At 40.3% G+C, this 23,091-nt stretch overlaps 2 protein-coding genes across 2 annotated transcripts; both read left to right on the plus strand.

The window, feature by feature from the left end:
- The first annotated feature begins 4,870 nt into the window (after positions 1 to 4,870).
- On the plus strand, positions 4,871 to 6,647 carry CALHM4 (calcium homeostasis modulator family member 4). Its single transcript, XM_074864588.1, has 2 exons — positions 4,871 to 5,428; positions 6,243 to 6,647. The coding sequence occupies exons 1-2, from the start codon at positions 4,871 to 4,873 to the stop codon at positions 6,645 to 6,647; spliced, it is 963 nt and encodes a 320-aa protein (XP_074720689.1).
- Positions 6,648 to 9,650: 3,003 nt separating this feature from the next.
- On the plus strand, positions 9,651 to 21,305 carry RWDD1 (RWD domain containing 1). Its single transcript, XM_074862338.1, has 7 exons — positions 9,651 to 9,812; positions 11,629 to 11,694; positions 12,904 to 13,034; positions 13,982 to 14,125; positions 15,140 to 15,272; positions 17,004 to 17,066; positions 18,834 to 21,305. Exons 1-7 carry the CDS (start codon positions 9,740 to 9,742, stop codon positions 18,944 to 18,946), a joined length of 723 nt encoding a protein of 240 aa, XP_074718439.1. The 5' UTR covers positions 9,651 to 9,739; the 3' UTR covers positions 18,947 to 21,305.
- The last annotated feature ends 1,786 nt before the right edge of the window (positions 21,306 to 23,091 follow it).

A 23,091-nucleotide genomic window follows, 5' to 3' on the forward strand; every position in this document is an offset into this window, starting at 1 on the left:
AATATGGTAGTTTAAAGTTATGACACAATTCAACAACAAAAAATAGGACAGATAAAAGGATTTTCAGCTTTGTGAGGATGAGAATCTTTAACCAAGTAATAAGTGATAGGACAAGAGGGAATGGCCTCAAGTTGCACCAGGGAAGGTTTAGACTAGATATTAGGAAGCATTTCTTTACAGAACGGGTTATTAGGTGTTGGAATGGGCTGCCCAGGGAGGTGGTGGAGTCCCCATCCCTGGAGGTGTTTAAGAGTCAGGTTGACATAGTGCTGAGGGATATGGTGTAGTTGGGAACTGTCAGTGTCAGGGTAATGGTTGGACTAGATGATCTTCAAGGTCTTTTCCAACCTAGATGATTCTATGATTCTATCTGTGGAAAACATAGTCATCCTAACAGCTTTCATTTTACACAGAATGATGAGCCGGTGTTGACAACTTTACAATATAATAAGACTCTTCCACTTTTTTCTGGGCACTTTTCCGGCCCTGTAAAATCCAACTCCATTTTATAAGTGAAACTGTTGTAGGTATTTCCCATATCTAAATTGAAATAAATTATAAAAGCCCGACATTACAATTCCCTTGATAGTTACTTGCATTTCTAAATTGAGTCTGAGATGGGTTTGTTTCTCAGATTGTCTCTAACTGGCGACAAGCACCAAATAGGTCTCTCATTGCAAGAGATATCACATATTCCATAAGTAAGTGTACTGCATTGCATTTTAAAAAGCAGCTCTAAAAGATTGTCATTAGCATAATTTAACTGAAGTGAAACCATCATAAAGCACTTAAGGCTACCCATAAATAGGCACCTTTTTTTTATCAAGTTCTGAATACAAAGATGAATTACTTCAGCCTGCATTATTAATATTACAATCATGAAGGAACATTGTGGACCAGACAGTGCAATGAATGGTAACCACACATCAGCATTGTGTGGCAAATACATATGTGCACACGTGTATACATGTAAATTCACACATATAATACGATGTATCAGGTAGAACGTACTACATTCTGAAAGGTTTGCACGTGACTGAGAAAGTGAAGCTGAAATGGTGTATCCAAATAAACTGGGGATTCAATGGCTCCAGGGAGGGAAACAAGTCAATGATGGACTGCATCCACATCTTCAGGAACAGAACAAATCCACCTTTGTAATACCCAGGAAGGTTGGTCTTGCACACTGCTTGTGCACTAGACTCCACCAGTTCTCTTCATTCATATTAAACTGAAAAAAAACTACACAAAATATCTCCTGAAGTTCAAAAGCATGCATAAAAGTGTACACCAGCACCCTGTCTCTTATAGTGGCCTGGTTATTAGGCAAAAGCTGAAACCTGTAGATCTCTTTAGTAGTCCAGTATCTAAGGATTTTCCCAAACATGAATATCCCAGAGCAGAGAGCAATATAAAGGTCAGTAATGAATTAGGTGTCAAATGCCTAAAAAAATACCTAAAAAAGTTCTTTGAGCCAAAACAAGAACACACTTGCAACAGAAGATGGGTGTCCAAGTTAGTACAATACAGGATCAGGCTTTTGTTTGCTCTCCTCTCCAGGGGAGAGGAACTTCTCCCTTAACCAGGCCAAAGAGACCGTGAAAATGACTTGGCAGCCTGAAGCCAACCTGCAACCAGGCAGAACACAGGACGTGGGCAGTGCTCCCCTACACTCCCACAGGAAATCTGTCATGCAGGTACTGTCATAGGATGCTTTCTAAGATGCACAGGCAGGCTTGATATTCATGCAAAATATAACTCAAAATGCAGCTAGAGGAGGCACAGAACGTCAGCCTTTTGACTGCTCAGTGATGAAAACACTTGCGCAGGACTGGAGAGACCAGGGTTCAGTCTCCTCCTACAAATATTCAGGAAGCAACTTTCAGATGGAAAATAGAAGAACACTTCCCTCTTTCTCTCTACCTTTTCCTGGCCATTAGATAACAAAATCCTAATTTTCTTCTGATCCAGTAAATATCTGAATCCTCTCTGTGGGGCGGCTAAGTACAACTGGTAGAGCTATGGCAGGAAAGCTGGAGAATACAGCTTCTTCCCACCACAGTCACACCACATCACTAATAATAACTGAGCTCTTGGAAGAAAGAGATGAGTGAGTGAGTTTTGACAAGATCGGGTGGAGAAGGGAACTGAAACCAATCTCTCCATTTTTCCATGGCTGCTTTATTTCAATAAAAAGCAAACAAGAGAATATAACCTGCTTGCTTGTGTATGGGAGGATAGGAAGGTGTAATATGTTTTCCAATAACCATGGTTTAAAAGAAAATGACAAACCATTCTCAGTTCTTCAAAAAAAATCACTGACTCTCATAAGTGAGGTTCCTGGCAGTGAATTCAAGCTGACAGAGCGCTGCAAAACGACAAGCAAAACTGTGGCTAAGGTTTGCCCATGTATCCTGTTTGCCTCAGACATGAGCTATAAGCATCTCTTTGCCTCAGAGGCAAGCCAGCTGTCACCTCAGGTAGTGGTATGTTGGATTGCATTCAGTTGTTACTCTTCCTAGGCATTGGATAAAGAGCCTAAATGTCTGCCTCAAGACTCTGGGTTCCTCTGCAAAGGCAAGTACTTAAAGGTCTGACATGCTGCCCAAGCTCTTAATGGAATCCAAGCCTGTATTTTGTTCTACAATAGGATGATCCAGCAGGATTATTTACAGCACGACATGAAAGCAAATGCCAAAGAAGTGACAATGCAGCACTACAAAGTTGTTGTATTGATTGTATAAATTGCCTCATTCAACAGCCTCAGGATGACTGTGAATATTTCAGTGTTGCACATCTCTTCAGTTTCACATCTAATCTGTTTCTTGAGTAAACAAGTGATGCTTGGGAAAGCCTTCCTCCCTTATAAACAAAATAAGACATGGGTTCCCAAAGAAAGCTCAGCAGCAATCAATCAGAGATTTTAAAATGAACTGAGGCATAAAACATATCTTTGAAATAATTCTGTAATAGCCTGTTGGGTTAATTTCACTGAATTTAAAGCAGGTATTTTTTTTCAAAATATAATGCCACTAGTACAAAAAAAAAAAGTTATTGAAGATCCTCTGACAGTGAAAGAAAATGAAGATTCAAAATGGCAGTGTTCAGACAGCACTGGGATTTTGTTGTGCTACTACTCTGCGCAAACAACCAAGAACTTAACAACAGGTTCCAGAAAAGCTGTAAGAAAGTGCTGCTGGATGTTTCAGCATATTTCTCTATCACCTTTGTGTAATAGTGTCACATAGTTTTGAGAGCCAATTACCAGCAATGACCTTGTTTGTAGACTGTGACTGAGGGTGAGACAAGCAGGTGTCCACCTTAACAGCGCACTGGAGGAACAAGGTCTTGCCTAGTATATAGGCAAGGCGTGTGTAACATGCCATCCATGTGTATAACAGCTGTGAGAGTGTCTCTGCCATCCAAGCAGATACCAGGCACTAAAAGTACTTTTTGAGCTGAAAGCTATTATTAGCAACCTTCTCTGCAAACGGAGAGAAGAGGCTGTACAGTTAGACACTATTATATCATGCCACCAAGTCCACACATGATGGAGATAGCCATCTGTAATGGGAAGACAATTTTCCTCATAGACTTTCTGGCTAATTTTTTTTTTCTGTTCTTGGTAAAAATGTTTATATTACAGGCAGTTAGACCTCTCAGAACTTAAACACAAGTATTTGCATATTCAGATCAGCCTGGGGTATGTAATGTACAGCACTACTGGATAACATGACCGTAGACAAAGTGTGACCCGGAGAATATCATCAGGAGTGAAACGTTTTAAATTAAGCTCTGTTTAAGGCTTGATTTGTAAGAGATGCTGAAAGCTCAGATCATACATCCCAATATTCAGAAACCAGCTCCAGAAATGTTTAACTGAAAAATTTCTATCTACCTCTGTCCACAGAATGAAATTGATACATACAGAAAATCTCAAAACTCTGGATCACAAGCATACTATATAAATATCAGTTATTATCATGGGCACATCTTAAACTGGCTTGACACCGTGTGAATAGCAGATTACACATTACCCCAAAAAAAACTTTACAAAGGAAACATTCAGCACTGTCTGGAAAAGAGAGATGCTAGGTTTCTTGCCACCTACAGGTGAAACACTAAAATCCTCATGGTCCAGCAGCTAACTACATCTTGGACTCCAGAGTCTGGAGAGCAAATTGCCCCAGAACCAGAACTGACATTAAAACATGAACAGAATTGGGATTCCAAACTCTGTGCAACTTACAGAATCTTTTCTGGTTTTATTTTAATGTTGAAGCATTTTAAATTTTAAATGCTTCATTTTTTACAATCAGTCCACTTGGCAAAGCTTTGTTTGGTTGTTTTTTAATGAAGAACAGTTGAAAGCTCTTTTTTTTTTTCTTTTTTTTTTTTTTTTTTCCCCCTTCGTCCCACACCATGCTTCTTCTAATTGCCATTGATTAAGAAACAGCTTGCCAATTAACCCTGATAGCGTAGTCATCAGTTTGATAGCATTGCCTGTCATCCAAAAGGTAGGGAGAAATTACTGTCAGTTTCAGACAATTAGCAAGGGGCTGGCAGAGCTCACAATTGCCTAAAAGCTAAATGTTCCAGAACCACTGAGATAAATTATTGAATCAGTTAAAACACATGATGGGATCTTTTAAGTATATTTAAAGCTAGCAAGCAAGCTTTCAGCTGTTATAGAGTAGAATCAAAAATTAGCAAGAGGAAAAAGAATAGTAGGGCTCTTTGGGGTTGTTTGGGGTTTTTTTTAAGCTATTGGAGTTTGTTCTCTTTTAGTCTGCTATTAACATTAGTTAAATATAATTAAAAGCTAGTATTAACTTAAAGGAAAAACATCTGGTAAAGATTAAGACTGAAAATGACTTTCCTTCCACAGTGGTTAACTTTTTTAAAAGGCAAAGAGGTTGTTATTGCTAATGCTATAATTGCAATATTGACAATTGGTGGGCAGCAACTTTTCTCTTTTTTTACATTCAGCTGTCCCTGTCACGTTGGGCAGAACCTTATCTATGGGCTAGCTTTCCTAGGAGTTCCTGCACTGATCCTTCTTGTTGTTGGTTATGCCCTGAATAACCAGACTTGGAGGCTGGTTACAGGCAAAAGTTCTCCTTTTCAGGATGAGACTACACCAAACCGGTTACTGCAATGCAAACTGATCTGCTTTGTCTTGTGCAGCATCACTGGGAGAGCCCTGGTTGCTCCAGTAACATGGCTAGCAGTCACCCTAATAAATGGCTCATACTATGTCTGTGCCATGAGTGAGTATGTCTCTGTGCATTATTATGGAGCTAATCCTAATGTGACTGATAGCGAACGCCAAAGGATACTGGCTGAATTTCCATGCAGTCAGTTAGTTCCTCCGGAGCTGACCCGGGCAAGAGATGAAGTGATTCTCCTACTTCGATACCAGTCACAAGTGAGTAGCTCATGTTGCTTCTGTTGCCTGCAGACCTGATGATGAGAACTGGAGTTAATTCAGCAGGCAAGGTGTTAGGATAAAACAGGATCGGTATCTTCGGCCTTGAGTGCCAAATCTCTGTGTGTTTTGAAGCCTGCTTTGATCCTGTAAGTGGAACTGAACTTTAGGTATATAAATTTATATATATATATAAAATACTATGTCTGGCTGTCCCATTTGTTATCTGCTACTGGAGGATATATTCTTCCTTGTGTAGTATCTTGGAAAATACTATCAAGTAAGACAGATGGAAGTTCAAGAGCCAGGGAGGGTATGAAGCTTCTGCATTCAAGTGTAAGAAACATGTGACTAAGGGGCCCAGGCTGCAAGAGCTCCATGTGAACCAAATTAAAATCCTGTTTTAATTCTCAATTCTCTCTCAATTCTAAAAGCTTACATATTGGGTAAATAATAGGGGGAACATTAAGTTGTCACTTCAGAGAAAATAGGTTTTAAACAGGCTAGAAGCTAACATAGGCTAGGAATTAGATGGCTTCTCTTCTCACAACAATAGCTGCGGAGGCAAAATCCTTAACAAATTGTACAACAAAACTTCCTTAAACTTGACAGAAAGAAGTGACTTTACTACATGGCTACCTCCAGTAGGCAGGAACTGGCTTTGATGGCAACAGACCCTTACCAGGCCTATACCTTAACCTTGTTATTCAGGAAAAGCAAGTAAAGATCATCTTATGGAGTTTCTGATGCTCAGAATTTACCACTGTGAGTATTTTCAGCTATAACAGTTTTTTCTTTTCTTTTTCTTTGCAAGGTGGCTGGCTGGCTTCTCATTGCTGTGGTAGTCATCACTGTGTTCCTGTCCTACTGCCTGGCAAGCTGTTTCTCCCCACTCAGCTTTCTACATTTCAGATACTGGAGCAGCTATGTCCATAATGAGCAGGAGCTCTTTGATGAAGCGACAGACCAGCACTCTAGGCTCTATGCCATGCAGCACGTAAGGAAGTTCTTTGGCTTTGTCCCAGGAAGTGAAAATGTAAAGGAAATCCGTATTCCATCTCTCCGAGAGTGGCAAGCCATTTCTGGACTGGCCTTTCTAAAACGAGTGGATGAGGAGCACTACGACTACAGCCTCCTCCATGACTGGGCGCTCAAGGAGACTGTAAATGGAAAATACCTGAAGACGGATGAAGACCCTGTGATCAGAACACAGCCCTGAGGGTCCAAGCCCCCGCTGACACCTTGCAGAAAAGCAGGAACACATCCAGCTCCACATCAGGCCTGAGCTCTCTAGAACTTCCTAATGCCTTATTACATTGATATATAAAGTGTGTGAGCAAGTACATTTTGTTCTTGTAGTCCTTTAGCACATGCTTGCAGACGCCTTTCCTAATGGTGTCTGACTTCTGTGGGATGGGATGGTCTACATCTAGATTAGGGTGAGCTCTTTCAAGCTGCAGCTTTCTGCTTCCTAATAGTTGTGTTAAAAGGTTGAGTATGTACTGGGAGGAAAAGCTATTCCCAAATGCTTTTTCCTTCCTCCCATTAAAAAAATCTTTAAAAATTAATAGCTAGACTTTGATTGGATCCTATGAGTCAGCCCATTCTGTACAGAGCAAAAGCAGATATCTAGCTTTATCTTAGTGACCCCTAGCAGAAGTGCCTTATTTCTCCTCTTCCACATCTTTATTGTATTATGTGCATAAAATATACTGAGCTAACTACGAGCTAAGTCTGTGGCTACAGCAGCACAGAAGAAACATAAGGGGAAACTTCAGCAACAAAGGCTGAGTCTAGATACAGTGATGAGAAAACTTTCAATTCTGGTAGTGAGATAAAATGCCCACTGAGAGGCACAGGATGGAGGGGGGCAACAGGTAGCAGCTGTATGAACAAACACTTTACACATGAAAAACTGAGTTCAAATGTATTCTGGCTGAAAGCACTGGCAAGGTTGGTCCTCCTATTCCTTCTAGATATACCTCAAAATCTCTCGGGTGTTTGTGTGCTTGCCTGCTGTACAAATAGCAAATCAGGATAGGAAATAAATCTCACTGTGCAGTAAGGTTTGATTTGCGTGTGGAAAACTTACAACTTGTTTATGGGCACAGTTGTATGACTATTACTGTGATTAAAACTACAGAATTTAGTGAAAGAAGGCTTAATGATGTTTTTGTGTTAATTCAGTGTGGCATGATGTGATGTTACTGCACCTCATCTCCTTTCTAACTCCCTGTGCAGATGTTTCTAACGGGGGAAAAATGCATACCATAGTTTCTCCTAATGCTTCCTGTACTGCCTTGCTGTGTACACAAGGACAGACAGGTGTGTGCTACAAAGCCATATGCTGTATTATATGATGCTATCTGCTGTTAATAAATGACCCCAGAGTGTTGAAGTGAAAGAATATAATTTAGTACATTTTACTAGAAAATGAAGGAGCCAGAAGTAAGTTAAATTGCAGATCTTGGTAAAAGTGTTTGGTTGTGAAGATTTAAACTTCTGAATAAAAGCAAGCACTTCAGCAAATGCAAACAATGTATGTGCTGAATAACTGGAGAATGATGCATATTTTACATAAGTGAACAAATTCTTACAAATTCCCACATATGTATTTAATCTGAATCCTAAACTTTCACGTATGTGGTAGGTTGACCCTGGCTGGATGCCAGGCGCCCACCAAAGCTGTTCTATCTTCCCTTGTTTTATAGTACCAGTATAAAATGATGCAATATTTGCAGCTAAGAGTGAGCTGTCAAGTTCTTTTAACTTCTTGCTAAACTAACTTATAAATTAAACTTCATGTTTTGCTATTTTGTACCAGTTACTATTTGCACTGTACATTCTTTTATAGCTTATAATTTAAAATACTGAGTGGAAGTACTAGCTCTATCTGTCATTGTGAAGTCAGCCTGACAATATACAAATAGACTATCACCCTGTTAGTGTCTATTAATTAATAGTACTAAATACAGCTGTAGTACTGTAGGTGATTTGGTGTATTTTCCTTCACTCCTCTGTTCCCTGAAACATATCATGGATTGGTAGTGGAGGCACAGCTTTCAAAAGAATTCATGATTACAGAGAAATCAATGGGTTGTTACTGAATAGTCTAACTGTGCCTGCTAAAACCTGAGTCATCTTACCCTAAATCAATTTAAAATGGCAGTTTGCTCACTTGAAGTGAAGATTATTCTGTCCATGGAAAAAGTTTTCTGGAAACTCTGAGCTTGTAAAATGCACCTGAGGGAAAAAGTGCTGGCTATACCCCCAGGAAACTGATGCACCTTAAAATTACTCTGTGTACCAAGTACCTATCAGGGTTTGCTGTTGTTTAACCCTCAAGAGTCTTAAATTCATCCTTGCAGGTAACCCCCAAGTATGGGAGCTCCCAATGTTGCTAGCCTTGACCACTCCTGTACTTAAATAATGCTATCGCTTATGCGGTGGAACTTCTGAAACCACCGTGAACGTTTCCTGGAAAGTTTGCAGGTGCTTTTTAACTCCAGACTGTTACCACCAACTCATTTTTCCAGCTGCTTCAAACGAACTTCCAGTCTCAGGCTGAGACAGCGTTCAGCTGCCTTCATGGCACCCTTCTGCTATTCCTAGAGCAATAGTTTTGAAGCCCCTTCGGTTTGCTGCCATCTGTAAATTTTCAATTAAAGAATCACGAATAGCTAATACCTGCCTAACCATCAGCGCACTTTTTACAGTCACTCCGAAGGCTGCCTCTTTAGGTGGGAGCCCAGGCACCTTCAGAAGTCAAAGTAATGGAGCCTGACTACCTCACGTATTCAGAACACTGCTGCTCCCCGCGCGGGGAGGGGGCAGCCAGGGCAGGTGTGGCGCAGATGATGAACACGGGGCTTCTTCCAACGTGCCAGCTACAGCTGGGGCAGCACAGCCCGGTCGTTCTGCCCCCAGAGCTGAGCGCCAAGCACCAGGTACTGGAATGGACGACCAGAGGGCGCCGCACTCGATCACTCTTTGTGAAGGCAACCGAAGTTAACCTCTCCCTGCCCTCAAAACCGCTTTTCTGCCGTTCAGCTCGAGCGCGCCCTCCCGCCCCATCCGAGGGCGGCGCTGGCCACCACCCGCCCGCCTGCCTCCCCGCCTTCCTCCCCTTCAGCCCAAAGGCATCCACCGCCGATCGAGGCCGGGCGCTCGCGGGGTGGGGGTGGGGGACGGCGCTAGGCATGCCTAGCCGATGCCGGAGGAGGAGCGCGCACGCGCGGGCCGGCGGTGAGTGGCGGGGGTCGGGTCGCGTCGCGGGGGGCCCATGGCCGTTGGTGGCGGCGGCGGGCGACGATGACCGACTACAGCGAGGAGCAGCGCAACGAGCTGGAGGCCTTGGAGTCCATCTACCCGGACTCGTTCACGGGTGAGCCGCGGCGGGGCCCGCGCCTCGCTCCGCCGCGCGGCCGCGGCGAGCCGGTCTGAGGGAGGAGCGGGAGGCCCCGCCGGGCGGCAGCCGCCCCCTGCGCCGCGCCGCGCGCCTGCGGCCGCCTCCGCGCTGTTAGCTGCACGGGTTCAATATTTGTTGGTGGTTTTTTGGGGTTTTTTTGTTCTTCCCTAGGCGGGAAACTCAAATCGCTTGACGGCGCTTCACGGCGGGTAGGCGTCGGTCTGTGCTGGCGGCGTGGGCGATGCCCGCCTCAGCAGCCGTTCACGCCGTGGTGCAGCGGCCCGGCGTCTGAGTTGTGGCTGGTGGAAGGATGCTCTTTGGGGAAACCTTTCAGAGGACGCGGCCCTAGGTGGAAATTGGGGAATGGGCTTGCGTGCCGACCGGTTTTTCTCTCTGGGAACAGCTTCTCGCAACCATGAGGCACGGGATGTTTTGGGGTACTTAAGGATGCTGGTTCCTCTGTAAGTGCATTGCCAGAATCTGGCTTATTCCGTTGCAGATCTATGGTGGAACAAAGGCAAGCTTTAATTTCCAGGCGCAGTATGTGATATTGCTAAAACTTTAATATGATGGATACATTGGTTCGTCAGAGTTTAGGACTTCTTAGTTACCATCAAACAATTAAGAGTATCAACCATGCTAGCTAATCCAGCGTGATTTGTGGTGCTCATCAGCCAAAGAATTTTAACAGTGGAAAAAAAAGTGCATTTTCAGTTTCCTTCCTGCACAGTATCTACTCTGCCCGAGGTCCTGCAGCATCTTACTTGGCAGTAACTTCACCACACCAACATTTGCCAGTACATTTGCCCATTGCTTTAATCTGAAAATCTTTTAGGTTCTTCAGTTTTGTGTTAAAGGTATATTAATTTGTCTCTGGTAGTTGGGGATGCTGAATCACTGATACTCCTAGAAGTAATATACCTTCATATAGTCTCTACTCTGATGCTTACTCTGAGTTACTGTTCATTCATGTGATGCTCTTATGCCCAAAAGAAGAGGAAGGAGAAAAGATGGTGGTAGTAGTAGTACATTAGCAATTAGGCAAAATTCAATTAATACAGTGAGAGCATATATACTAGATTGGGCATAGTTTATAACAGTGATACAGAGCAGTCCTTATCTGAGGATATGGTCTGCAGCCCACAGTTGTGCGATGAGGTTTCTAGTCAGTAAAATTTTAGATCACAGGGCTTACATTTTGTGCATCTCTGTAGACCCACTCATTGCCTGTCTTCTAGCTGCCTCATTTGTGCAATTTTGTTCTAGTACATTACTTGGGTAGTACATTCTTGAAGGAAATCACCATTTATTCCTTTTTAGTTTTAAGAAGCCTTTGTTACATTAAGCTGTCCTAAATATAGAAATAGGTGCACACATACTGTAAAAAGAGTCCAGGGTCAAGAGTGCACCGAATGTTCATCATACATGTCCAGTGCAATAAAGCAAATCAGCTTTGGGAGCTTTCTGCACACATTCAGTGCATGAACATAAGTCATCTGATGGTAGGTAGATTTGTACTTTTTTGAAAAGTGAAACTTCCGAAAGATAAACTTCTTGGTGTTGTTGGATGTTAGTGCTCTCATTCAAAGAGCACTCTGAACATCACATCATATGGAAAGTGGCTGTTAATTGAAAAGGAGTAAAATTAATAGGCTAGAAAGGCCTTTAACACTGTATCAAGAGCTTCCTTGCTTAATTAGTCCTTGAGAAGTTCAGTTTTAATGATGTGAAGAAATAGTTGTCTGATTTAATGGATCTTTCTCTGTCCCTTTTTTTTTTTTCCTTTGAACAGTATTGTCAGAAAAGCCAACGACTTTCACAATCACTGTGACATCTGAAGCGGGAGAAAATGATGAAAGTAAGTTGATCGTATCTTAAACATATATAGGATGAGTTTCTGTGCAAGCCTAGTTCTGTCACCAACGACTAGATACACCTCCACTTAAGTCCTCTTAGGGGCCTGATCCAGCAGACATTCCTCAGAAAATGTAGTTCAAGGATTCTGGTGATCTGTGTTTAGTTGACGGAAATGTTGAGCGCTCTCACTAGGACTACTTTCTGACATGCTGCATCTCAAATGTTTTGTAGCAGAGCTTAAAAAAGTATGGGTTATCATCATCCCCGTAGGAGCTTACAGCTGTGTTGAGGTGGGTTTTTTTTTTAGCAACTGTACATATACCAGCCACATGGGAGAGTTGAGTGTGTATTGTGAGTATGCAGCCCTTAAGGAGCAGTTCCAGAGCAACAAGCTGTGGGTCCCAAGTCCCTGTGTATTTCTTGGGTATCAGTGGTTGCATGGGCTTGTTGTAAGCAAGTCTTGCTCCAACTAAGTTTGAGAGCTGCTCTTCTGGGTTAAGGTATCAGAAGAAAGAAACTGGTACTGTCTCCTTCAGCTTTAAAGGCGTGAGTCCTGCTCAGAGCACGTGTCTGTGTTGAAGAGTCTGCTGGGCTGCCAGGACTGAGAGTCTGGAACTCAAGGAAGACTTCTACCTGGCACTCTGGCGGGATGCATGAAAGGAACCAGATTCTCTTTTGCCTTGTTTCCATATTATCCTAGCTCTGGGTGCCTTCAGGTTGAATGCGTTCTCCTTAGGCAGTTCTCTGCTTAGTAACTTCTACTGGACATTGTGTCCTTGTCATATGATTTATGTGGAGCCTGGTACCCAACACAGAGGTTGATACTCCGGCCAGACACACAGAATTTAAAGCATTGATATACTGAGGTTCTCTCTAGATCTGTTGTTAGGACTCTTCCTCATTTTCTCCAGCTTTAAGTGGTATGTGAGGGGGGAAAAAAGATTACTGCTGTAGTACCCACCGCACCACAGAAAGTTTTCCAGTCTTTGTAAAGACCTTTCAGACATTAATAGCCTGTGACAGTTTATGTAAGGTTAAACTTCGTCTTAATTTCTCAGAACTCTTGCACTTAAATCTGTTCATATAGTTTTAACATCTGTGTAAGGTGACTGTTCCTTTAAAGTAATAATAGTTTATATTTTAAAATCTTTAGGCTGCTGATGCATTATATAGAGTTATCACCATAAGAATATGTGTTTTTATCTTGCAGCTGTCCAAACAACCCTTAAATTTACCTATAGAGAAAAATATCCTGATGAAACTCCACTTTATGAAATTGTCTCACAGGAGAATCTTGACGATAATGATGTCACAGACATAATAAAACTACTAGAACAACAGGTAAGGAAAATAGAATATCTCAATTCCGCTTGATACCACTCCACACTTTAGCCAGAATTTCTCTTCCACATCAGTTGTTTTCTGACATATGTGCTACTGATTTGAAACCTATTCCATACTGTAGGGACTGACTTTGAGGTTTGAGTTGGGTGAATATTGTGGAGGTAAATTATGTTAATGAGGTAAAATACAGGGCTAATTCAATGTGCACAGGTGTGATAATGAAATGGCAGTCCATTAGGGCTTCCCCTCTCTTGCAGTTCTAGCTTACGGTGAATTTGTTTTAACCGTATATATATAGTATTTGTGGAAATAAGTCACTTTAATTTTATTTGGAAAGATTAAAAAATGCTACATTGATTTGTGATTCTTTTAAGTAACGTAACTATGTGGGGAGGGATCTCTTCAACTTTTGGGATCAGTGAGAGTGCATTGTTAAAGAATGAGAGGGAAACACTTCCTTGGTTTCTGGAATTCTTGACAAGAACTCCCTGCCTTAAAATTGCCATAATACCTTCAGTAGTAATTCTTTCTTTTCAAGAATAAGCCATTTCGGAGAGATGTCCTGAGTGACTGTTGTCTCTTATGATTTATGATACTCAAATTCTGGAGTTGTATTCATACTATAGGTTTTGTTTTATTCATGAAAAAGCTTTCCAGATGTCTGGAAGACAGACATCTGGAAGGCTTTTTCATTCTTCATCTTCCAGATGTTGATAGCCTGAACACAGGTGTTCAACATTGGTGTTTTGCTGCACACCCATTTGGGGAGGGGTAACTTAACTGGATTAACTGGCCAATTGACTTGAATTTTACAGTGAGCTCTTGAGACTGGTGCAGAGTTCTTTATCTGCATTTCTACAGCCTACTGCTTTCTAAACATACTTAAGCATTCATTGCTAAAGCTTGGAGGTTTCCTGTTTGAAGTTGCCTTCTTTGTGTTGTAGGCAGAAGAAAATTTAGGAATGGTAATGATCTTCACTCTAGTCTCAGCAGTACAGGAAAAATTAAATGAAATAGTGGATCAAATAAAAACACGAAGAGAAGAGGAAAAGAAACAGAAAGAAAGAGAAGCAGAAGAAGAAGAGAAAGTACGTAAAATAATGTTTTCAACTAAAAATTTCTTGCTTTTTTTTACTGTGTGGGTTTGATGCAGGAGCAATTCTCAGTTACAGTGGGAGAGGAACATCTATCCCAAAGTTGATACAATTAAAACTTAAGGACTAGAAGATTCTGTAGTGCACTTAAGCGATTATTTTTTTTCCCTATTTTCTAAAGCAGTCTTTTCAGAGACATGTTGCATGTTCACAATCCCTTCTAGCATTACTTCCTAATGCAGAGGCAGGGATTTTTCCCCAATGAAATCAAAGTTGCTGTAGCCAGTTTTTTCTTGAAGAGGCAAGAGGGGATGGGGAGCAAAAACGGGTAGAATATGGCATGCTGCACACAGGCTGCATGGTCTGAGGAAGTATCTTTTCTTTGGTAGACTGAGTGGGTAGGGTGGAAGCAGTGGGACCAGTCTTCAAAAGGGGTTTGTCCTCCCTGCACATGTCCTTTCTACCAGCCACTATGAAATAGTTTTTCCATTCATGGAGTGTGCTGTGGTTAAGTCCAACTACTGCGTCTTCACTTTCTTCCTCAGAAATAGCTAGAGGGCGACGGGACTTGGAAGGTTCAGTATGTCTGAAAATGGCAGAAAAATAGCTGGAAGAAAATAATTCTTTTTTCTGTCTCAACAAGATAGAAGGGTTAATGTATTTTAATGGAAAACATTTCAGTGTAGATTGCACTTAAGAGTTGATAAGAAGTGCTCCTACTTATGGATAAGTGGTGTGTTGCTAACTATTGCAGTGTAGGTCCAAAAGTAGTACACAGGGTTTTTCCATAAGAATTTCTACCTCAGTACAGCACTCTGAAGGGAGAGTCCCATGACAAAAACGAGTAAGAATGTGTTCTTTGTATATTCAGGGTTAGAATTAATTTCTCAGAATACTTCACAGCAAGCAGTGCTTCTGTGATGTTGTAATTTAAATAACTAAGAGAACACTCACCTTCACTGATAGCTTTGCAAGTTGTGTTTGCAGCCTTGTTTTCTGTTCTTTCAGCAACGTTTTCATGGCACTCCTGTTACCATTGAGAATTTCTTAAATTGGAAAGCAAAGTTTGATGCAGAACTCCTAGAAATAAAAAGGAAAAAGATGAAAGAAGAAGAACAAGCAGGCAAAAATAAATTAAGCGGTATGATTTAAAACTGGTCCTGAAGTTTTTGCAATGTTACCCGACTATAACAGCAAGCCTAAAAGTAATTTTTACACTGAAAGATGATGGTAATAAATAAACTCTTAATGCAGTGTTTGATTATTGTCCTCCATGTCACATGAAGTCTTTCTGAGTGCTGATTTTGGGCTAAATACAAAGCTAATAGATTCAGGATTTCTGTTGAAGTCATTAAGGTTCCCAAACTGTGTTTAAGCTGCTTCAGTTTTGTGCCAGACAGTATACAAATGGGACCTCTACTGACAAGCATTGTTCTGGCAGAAATACTTGGGGTTTGTTAAGCAACAGAAAATCTACATCGGACAGTTTATCGATTTGGCCTTTATTGCACTGGATCATACAGTGACTTCAGATTATTCCAGCGTATGTGGGAGTTTGGGATGCTGTTGCTAGACTGAAGCAACACAGGCTGGCTGCTGCATATGGCAAGCTTACAATAACTAGTGAGAATGGCTCTCATGTTTTGGGGAAGAGCTTGTCATAGCAGTGGTTCTGGGCCCTGTATTTTGCAGATCACTTTGTCCAGTAGAAAGCAAACTCTGTATCCAGTGGGCAAAATGTGGAGGAATTACTTTTCTTATGAGAACCTGTAGGTAAGAATTAGATCTTGGGCATCCTCCTTCACATTCCCCATGGCTTAACTTTGGACTGGTTCTCCTGAGATGTTGGATCTACTTTTTAACCTGATTACCTGAGAAAACACGACCAATGTGATCATGCTGTATCACTGTTATCTTTTCTCCTCCCTTCTGAAGGCTTTTGAAACTTTTGGCTAGTTTTGATGAAATCTGACGGAGAGATGGAAATTTTAATGGTAATAAGTTTCTTGAAAAGCTGTACAGGGCAGGGAACATGCTTGATTCCCCTCTGAAGGGAATGCATTTGGGAATCTGCAAAGATGAGATAGCAGAAATCAGGCTTCTTCTAGTTTTCCTGTTCTTAAAGTTATTGTTAGCATAGTGTGTCTGTCTTCCTCTATACAATGTAGTCTAGTTTATAAACTAAAATTAGGCTTATTCTCAGATGTCATGAGTGTAACCCCAGTAGAAGAAAAAGGCGTTTTAAATGTTTTAGTATGAACACCAACCAGTCTTGTCAGCAGAAGCTTGCATAAGCAACGCAAGTATAGATGGAAGATGGGTAGTTTATGTGGAAAGAGTCCTGAGCTTTTCCCCTACCTCCCAATTAGAAAGGCTTTACTTTGCCTTGTGTGATGTTTCCTTCACAGATGTGTGTGTGTAGGAGCTGGTGATTTATGTGTAGATCCAAGTTGCTTTTTGAATGGGGAGGATATATGGAAAAATATGGAGGAGGCAGCTAATTTCCGTTCCAGTTCCCACAGAGAATTTCTTGTGAAATGCAAGATGAGGACTAAAGCAATAAGGACTGAGCAAAGCCTGTGGGGCAGTATGGTGTAGATTTTCCCACCCCCCACTACTGAATCCTTAGTAACATTGAAGTGACTATAAGAAACAGCAACCCATTTCACATGTAAGAGGAGGAAGCCTGTTGGTGTGGAAGAATCCTGAATCAATAGTCAAAAAATCAGAATGCGGAACTTACAGAAATGAGCAGCTTAAAAAAAAAAAAAGACTGCTCAAAAAGCCTAAAATACACATGCTAACTATTGTTGCCTTAGGTTGATAATTACTTCAGAAATCTACCTGCTTATATGTTGTTTTTTATTTCTAGGTAAACAGCTGTTTGAAATGGATCACAACCTCGACACCTCTGACATCCAGTTCTTGGAAGAAGGTAAATTTCCTTTTTGTTTCCACAACTGAAAGACAGTGGCTTAAAATAGGTCAAAATTCCGAAGCAAAATCTGCATTATATTTCTGACTTAACATCTTACCTCAGCATCACTTACACATGAGAAGAACTTTCTAAGAATTACTGTTTTGTAGATTGAACAGAAGTGATTTTAAACAAACAAAACATTTTCAGGATGCTAAAGCATATTTATTTGCAGTTTTGAGCTTGAGTTGATCTTATTTTTGTTGCTTCTAATCAAGTATTTGGACTGGAAGCAAAATCAAAGCCAAGCAAAACAAAAAAACCCACAACCAAACCCTGCTTTTTCTCTTTTTCTAATAGCAGCCTTCTTAACTCTGACTTCAGGCACAGATCTTGAAGTTCTGTTTCCTTCTCTCTGAACCTCAACACCAATGGTAAACATCTTGCAGGTCAAATTAAATGCTGTTTGCCTCTGTGCAACCCAGTTCTTTGTGGTTTTGTCCAGATTTGTCTATTATCTTGCCAAAAATACCTGACCTGGTGCCAGCTGAAAATTTTGTAAGCCTGTGGAAAATCTGTTGGAGAGAAATCAAGTAAATCTACTTACAGTCACATATCTGTTTAATTTTCTGTACTGCTTTTTAGTATCCTAGTTTAAAAAAATTATGTTTAAGTTAAGGCAATTCTTTAATGTAGCTGCATTGTCTACTGATATTGCAAAGCACATGCAGAAGAGAGTCAAGAATTTTCTCTGCAAGTAATAGTTTAAAAATAAAAAAGTTCTTTATGAATATTAGTGAGCATGAACTTGAGATGGCAGTAATGGATGAGTTGAGTTTCGTTTAGTTAGAGGCATAATTTAACCTTACTCCAAAATGCCTAAAGTGAAGATGGGTTGTTGACAGAACGTTTGGCTGTCTCGAGGGAGGAACAGACCTCTGTATTTGGGCTCTGTGCCCAAATGATTTGGGATTAATGTATTAATTTTTAATCCTGTTGCTATCAGTGATTAAAAACTCCTGTTCTTATTGCTGTTTGCATTCTATCATAAATGCAGCAGGTTACTAACTGCAGTTTAATATTACAATACTGTGTAATAAGTAATACTAATTTTCACAGCTTAAACAGGGTAATGGCATTATCGTTTAGATGGAAGCAGTTCTAAAGAAAGGCTCTTAAAAAATCCGGTGAAAGAATAGAACCTTATTCAGTGGCCAGGAGATGTCGCTGCTGATACACACAAATAAAATAGTAGTCCTCAAGTTTCATCCTTAGGTCAGCAGCATCTCTTTCAGAAGAAAATGTGAAAGCATGCAGAGCTTCATCTTGCTTTTAAAATTTAAATCTGAAAGCAAATGTATGTATGTAGGCATATAAGTGGTGTGTAAGGGTTTTTTTTTTAAATAAAACATGTGTGTTTCTGTGGCTATGATAGTTGTAACTATTCCAGCTGTGAGGTCCTGAGCTCCTACTTTGACACCTGGGAGAAAGTATCTCTTCTTCTGGAAACTATAAATGTTAATTTCATTCTCCCAATGGGTTCTGAGGTCCTGTGTGACGTTTTTCTTGACTCGGTTTTGGTATGAGGAAAAAAAGCTTCATTTTAGTTGTAAAAAGATAAAATGTGACATTTCCTTTTCCATATCTATTTGATATATAAAAAGCCAAGTAAGTTCACAGCTACCTACCTACATTGAAGAATGAATATGAAAAAGTGTTGTGTATTTTGTTGTTCAGATGTTTTTCTGCTTGGATGAAAATAAGTAATTTTTCTGTTCTTTGCAGCTGGTAACAGCGTGGAGGTTGATGAATCTTTATTCCAAGAAATGGATGATTTAGAGTTGGAGGATGAAGAGGATGACCCTGACTACAACCCTGTTAATTTAGATAGTGATTAGACTTTTTTTGAACTGGCTCTGTCATCAGTATGGACATATGTAAGGAGAGAGGGGCAGGCAGGAAAGCCACAGCATCTGTGGTTTTAGTAATGTGTATTTTTTCTTTTTTCTTTTTTTCCAAAGAAAAAAACCAAAATATTTTAAATCCAGGAGAATGGTCTTCTGATGACTTTCATCGTAAATAAATTTACTTTAATATTACAAATTAAAAATTTGATGAATAGTTATCTGTCTGAAAATGCTATTCTATTTTCTCTTATTTTTTCCTTCCCACTTCTGTAATATACCTTGAAGAGATGTGACAACGAGCAAAATGGAAAGATGTTACAGCAAGTGCTAAACGCATTGCATCTGAAGGCTGAGCAGCTGTTCTGCTATCTTCCACCTGGGATATTATACAGGGGCAGCTTTGGTGAATAGAAGGGATCACATACTATGCAGGGGGGTTTTCTTGTTTTGTTTTTTCTTCTGTGGAATTTTATAACACTTCGAGTCAATTCTGGTGCCCCAGCCTATCAGCTGTAGATAGGCAGCACTAGTCACCTTTTAAGAAGGCATAGACTTGTTAAAGTTTAATGGAAAACATTTCCATACTACTAGAGTAAAATCTTTTGCTGTAGTCGAGGATCATAGTTTCAAAATGACTAGTTCAAGTTTGTAGGGAAAAAATCAGAATGAGATGAAGTCCTCTTAAAAAGTTTGGTTGATTTGTTCAGAGAGGGTTGTGGGGGGTTTTTTTTGAACTTGTGCATCAATGAACTTCCATGGGGGGAAAAGAAACCCACCACCCTAGGAAAATTAATTTGCTTTTGGCAACAGACTGTGTCAAAAGACGTATCAGTGAAGTGCAGATTACAGTACCAGGATTTACAGAGTGCTTATAGGTTTGAATGTAATGGATGTTGTTTTAGAAGCACCTGTTGTCAGCCTATAAAGGTTAGCACAACGTACAGTAAAGCTACACATCAACTCGGGGATGTTGACCAGCCTGCAGAGTTGCTTATGGAGGTTACAGCTTGATGTTAGACAACTCCTCACTTCCCACCTCCAAAAAAACCCAAAACACTGCGAGAACTGTGGTGTTTAGACATGCTGTGTTTGAGGCTGCTTCAGCTAGAAGGATGACGGTATGGATGAAGGTTTCAAAAGACAGCTCTGGAGAACCACCAGGCACCTCAATGATTAAACACTGTGTGCTGAATTTTGAAATACTGTTAGTAGACTGCCTTAACTGTGCCAGCTTCAGCCTTTGAAGAGGGTTGCACTAAAGTGTCACAGTGCTTAGAGAAATAATAAATCTATGAACTTTAATATTTGGAAATTCCATGTTCAAAATGAGAAATTTAATTCCGGAAATAATGGTGTATAAGATTCTCTGCTCATATCACTTGAGAACATCTGTTTGGGATGATCTCCTTTAATGTGTTTCAGTAGTCTTTTTGTATTAAAAATGAATGAGTTTCTAGTAGATAGAAATAAATGTTCAAGTACCCTGTAAATACTTTTATAAATTAACCATGTGCCTTTGTTCCTACTGTCCTCTATTTGATCTTTTTAGTTTTGGCTACTGTGAACTCTAGACAAGCATCTAGGTTTCAATGATGACATTGTATGTTTCAAAGCAATAAGCAGGATCTGTGTTCCAGCAGAGTTACCAAATATATTAAAAAATTGTGAGCTAATGTGATACTAAATCTGACTTTTCCAAAGATACGGTTGGACTAAAAGCTTCGTAGTGACTACATTCAGCTTCCTGTGTAATTACTAGGATGCTTTAATTTGCTCTTCAGCACTGAACTTAATTTGCTTCTGGTTATGTCTCAATTCAGCTGCATAAAAAACATTTACTCCTAAGGCTGCTTTCTCTTTTCAGCTATGTATCTTTAAAACTGGTGTTTTTTTCTTAGGAGGAGTGAATTAGTTCTCTTTAAATCTGGACTGAATCCAAGAATGCTGTGTAGTCTGCAAAATTTGGTAATCTGAGAAAATTTTCCAAGTGGGTCACTAACAAGAATCATCGATGTATGAAAAAAAGTTTCTTGATAATGGTATTTCTAGATTAATGAGATTTTCTAGTCTGTTTTCACACTAATATATTTATTGGTTTTCATGCAGAGGCTGTATAGTTTAAAAATGTTAAAACAATGTCAAACAAGTTAAAATGTGAAAATGTGTTTTCACTGCTACACGTTATATTTCAAAGCAGAGGAAATAATAAGGGTTGAAGTGACAAAAAATTGCGTAAAGTCCATTCCTCCAAGTCCTTGCAACAAGTTTCAGTGACTCAATCTGAACTTCAGATTTGTTTAGCTTTGTTAGCAATTAACATCTGTGAAATAAAAGGGAATTTGAGAGTTAAGCTTGGCTATGTTTGTGTGTTTTAGTTTGCTGAAATGGGCTGAGATAAGGGTTTTTTGTTGGAAGGAGTTTAGGTATTTAAAGTTTATTTACGCACTTTGGATTAGATTGAAGTCTAATTCATATTAATGTAATGAGATTCCATCAATAAACTTTGATGGAATTTTAGTAATTCAAAATCATGCTGCTGACAACCTTGCTTGTATCTTACTTTTAACTCTCTAAGTCCAAAGCGTACACTTGTAATGCATGTAGGGAGATTGTTATGAGTTGCAAACTGTACTGCGACCAGAGCCAATTTAGTTTGATTATGCTGAGCTGTTTGAATAGTTGGTGCCTGACCTCAATTAAAATTCAGAGGATGGTGCCCACCACATCAAGATGCTGTAGGAGTGCAATCTCAGGTGTGCTGCAAAGCCTAGGATTTTGCATCCAAGTTATGATTGCATTATGGTCTGCCTTAAAGCAGACAAAACCCAAGGGTTGTAAATGGGGGGGGGGGGGGGGGGTGGTGTTTGGTTGGGGTTTTTTTTGCCTCCCTTCATATTTTGGCCAAAAATGGAGAGCTTGAAGTACATTTCCTGGGAGGAGAACCAACTTCAGTCTTTCTACTAGGAGATTTATAAACATCAGGCTACCTCCAGTTTTTAAACTGTGTGGTTGCCAAAATAAATTCAAAGCTTGTTGGACCAGACAGGTAGGCTGTGCCTGGACCCAAGATGCTGATACCTAAGGAGCTGTCATGTGAGTGCTCTCTCGTGTGTGGCAGAATCTGACAGGGCCTGAAATACGTTCTTTTAATTAGCCCTTCAGCGCCTTGCTAGTTGCCTGGAGTAGGAGGGAGAGGGAAGAGCTTTCAGGTTCATTTCTTTGACAATTGCTTTTATTGCCATGAACTTGATTTTACTTTGCGCTGCATGTTCATGAAATCTACAATGATAGAGTGAGCTGATACCAGTGGGCTGTGGTGTACTGTGCAGCGTGAGGTTTATGTAGCTTTTATTACTATGCTGGGACTTCCTGTCATTGCAAAGAGTAAAGATCAAGGTTCTACTTGTAATCAGGAGTTCTGTTTGTACTTAGGGCAAGCTTGGCAAAAGGCCTGTGTTAGGCTTCTGACTCTGAACTAGTTTTACCTTTTCTGTGGCCAGGGTAAATATGTACAGGTGAAAAGATCAGTGGTCCCCCTGTTCAAACTCAGATGTCAGGGAATGGTTACATAAGTCATATAAGGGTGTTTGGTTTTTTTTTTTTTTTGTAACTTACTTTCTTTTTATCAGGGATGCAAAGTTCCAGATGGAAAGGTGATCTGACTGTACAGTTGAAGGACGTGGAAACGTTCTTCTTGTAGACTAATTATATGAGGTCACCTTTGTCTAATAGAAGCAGCTAACTGTGTAGTGCATGAAGTAACTCTGTCCAGAAAAAAGCAGGTAAAATGTATCAGAAGGTGGGTTAGATGGACTGAAAATGAGAAGATCGAGCAGGTCCCTTAGGACCAGTGAAAGAAGCAAAGCAACAAAAAAGGCATTATGTGAACTGGAAGGATATTTTATATTTTTGAAACAGTGTTATGGGTAACCCAAGGTTAGATGCTCTTTGTCAAATCAAAATGATTATTTGGAATGTTTTTTTAAATTAGAAGTTACATCCTGCTGTGGCTGGTTCTTAGAACATTGATTCAATACCAACCAAAAGTGGTCACTGTAGTTTGTTGATGTAGACACTATAGCAGGAAGCAGGGATGAGGGTCCAAAACTTGCCTTCCCCACCAGGGAAGTTCAGTT

This window comes from Strix uralensis, chromosome 3, assembly GCF_047716275.1.
Source record: "Strix uralensis isolate ZFMK-TIS-50842 chromosome 3, bStrUra1, whole genome shotgun sequence".
Taxonomy (NCBI): Eukaryota; Metazoa; Chordata; class Aves; order Strigiformes; family Strigidae; genus Strix; species Strix uralensis.

Bases quoted from the DNA above. Each gene is read 5' to 3' on its own strand.
- CALHM4 (XM_074864588.1), top strand. From the start codon at position 4,871: ATGACTTTCCTTCCACAGTGGTTAACTTTTTTAAAAGGCAAAGAGGTT. The intron at 5,429-6,242 runs GTGAGTAGCTCA...TTTCTTTGCAAG, and splicing joins TACTTCGATACCAGTCACAA to GTGGCTGGCTGGCTTCTCAT.
- RWDD1 (XM_074862338.1), top strand. From the start codon at position 9,740: ATGACCGACTACAGCGAGGAGCAGCGCAACGAGCTGGAGGCCTTGGAG. The intron at 13,035-13,981 runs GTAAGGAAAATA...TTTGTGTTGTAG, and splicing joins TAAAACTACTAGAACAACAG to GCAGAAGAAAATTTAGGAAT. The intron at 15,273-17,003 runs GTATGATTTAAA...TTTTATTTCTAG, and splicing joins AGGCAAAAATAAATTAAGCG to GTAAACAGCTGTTTGAAATG.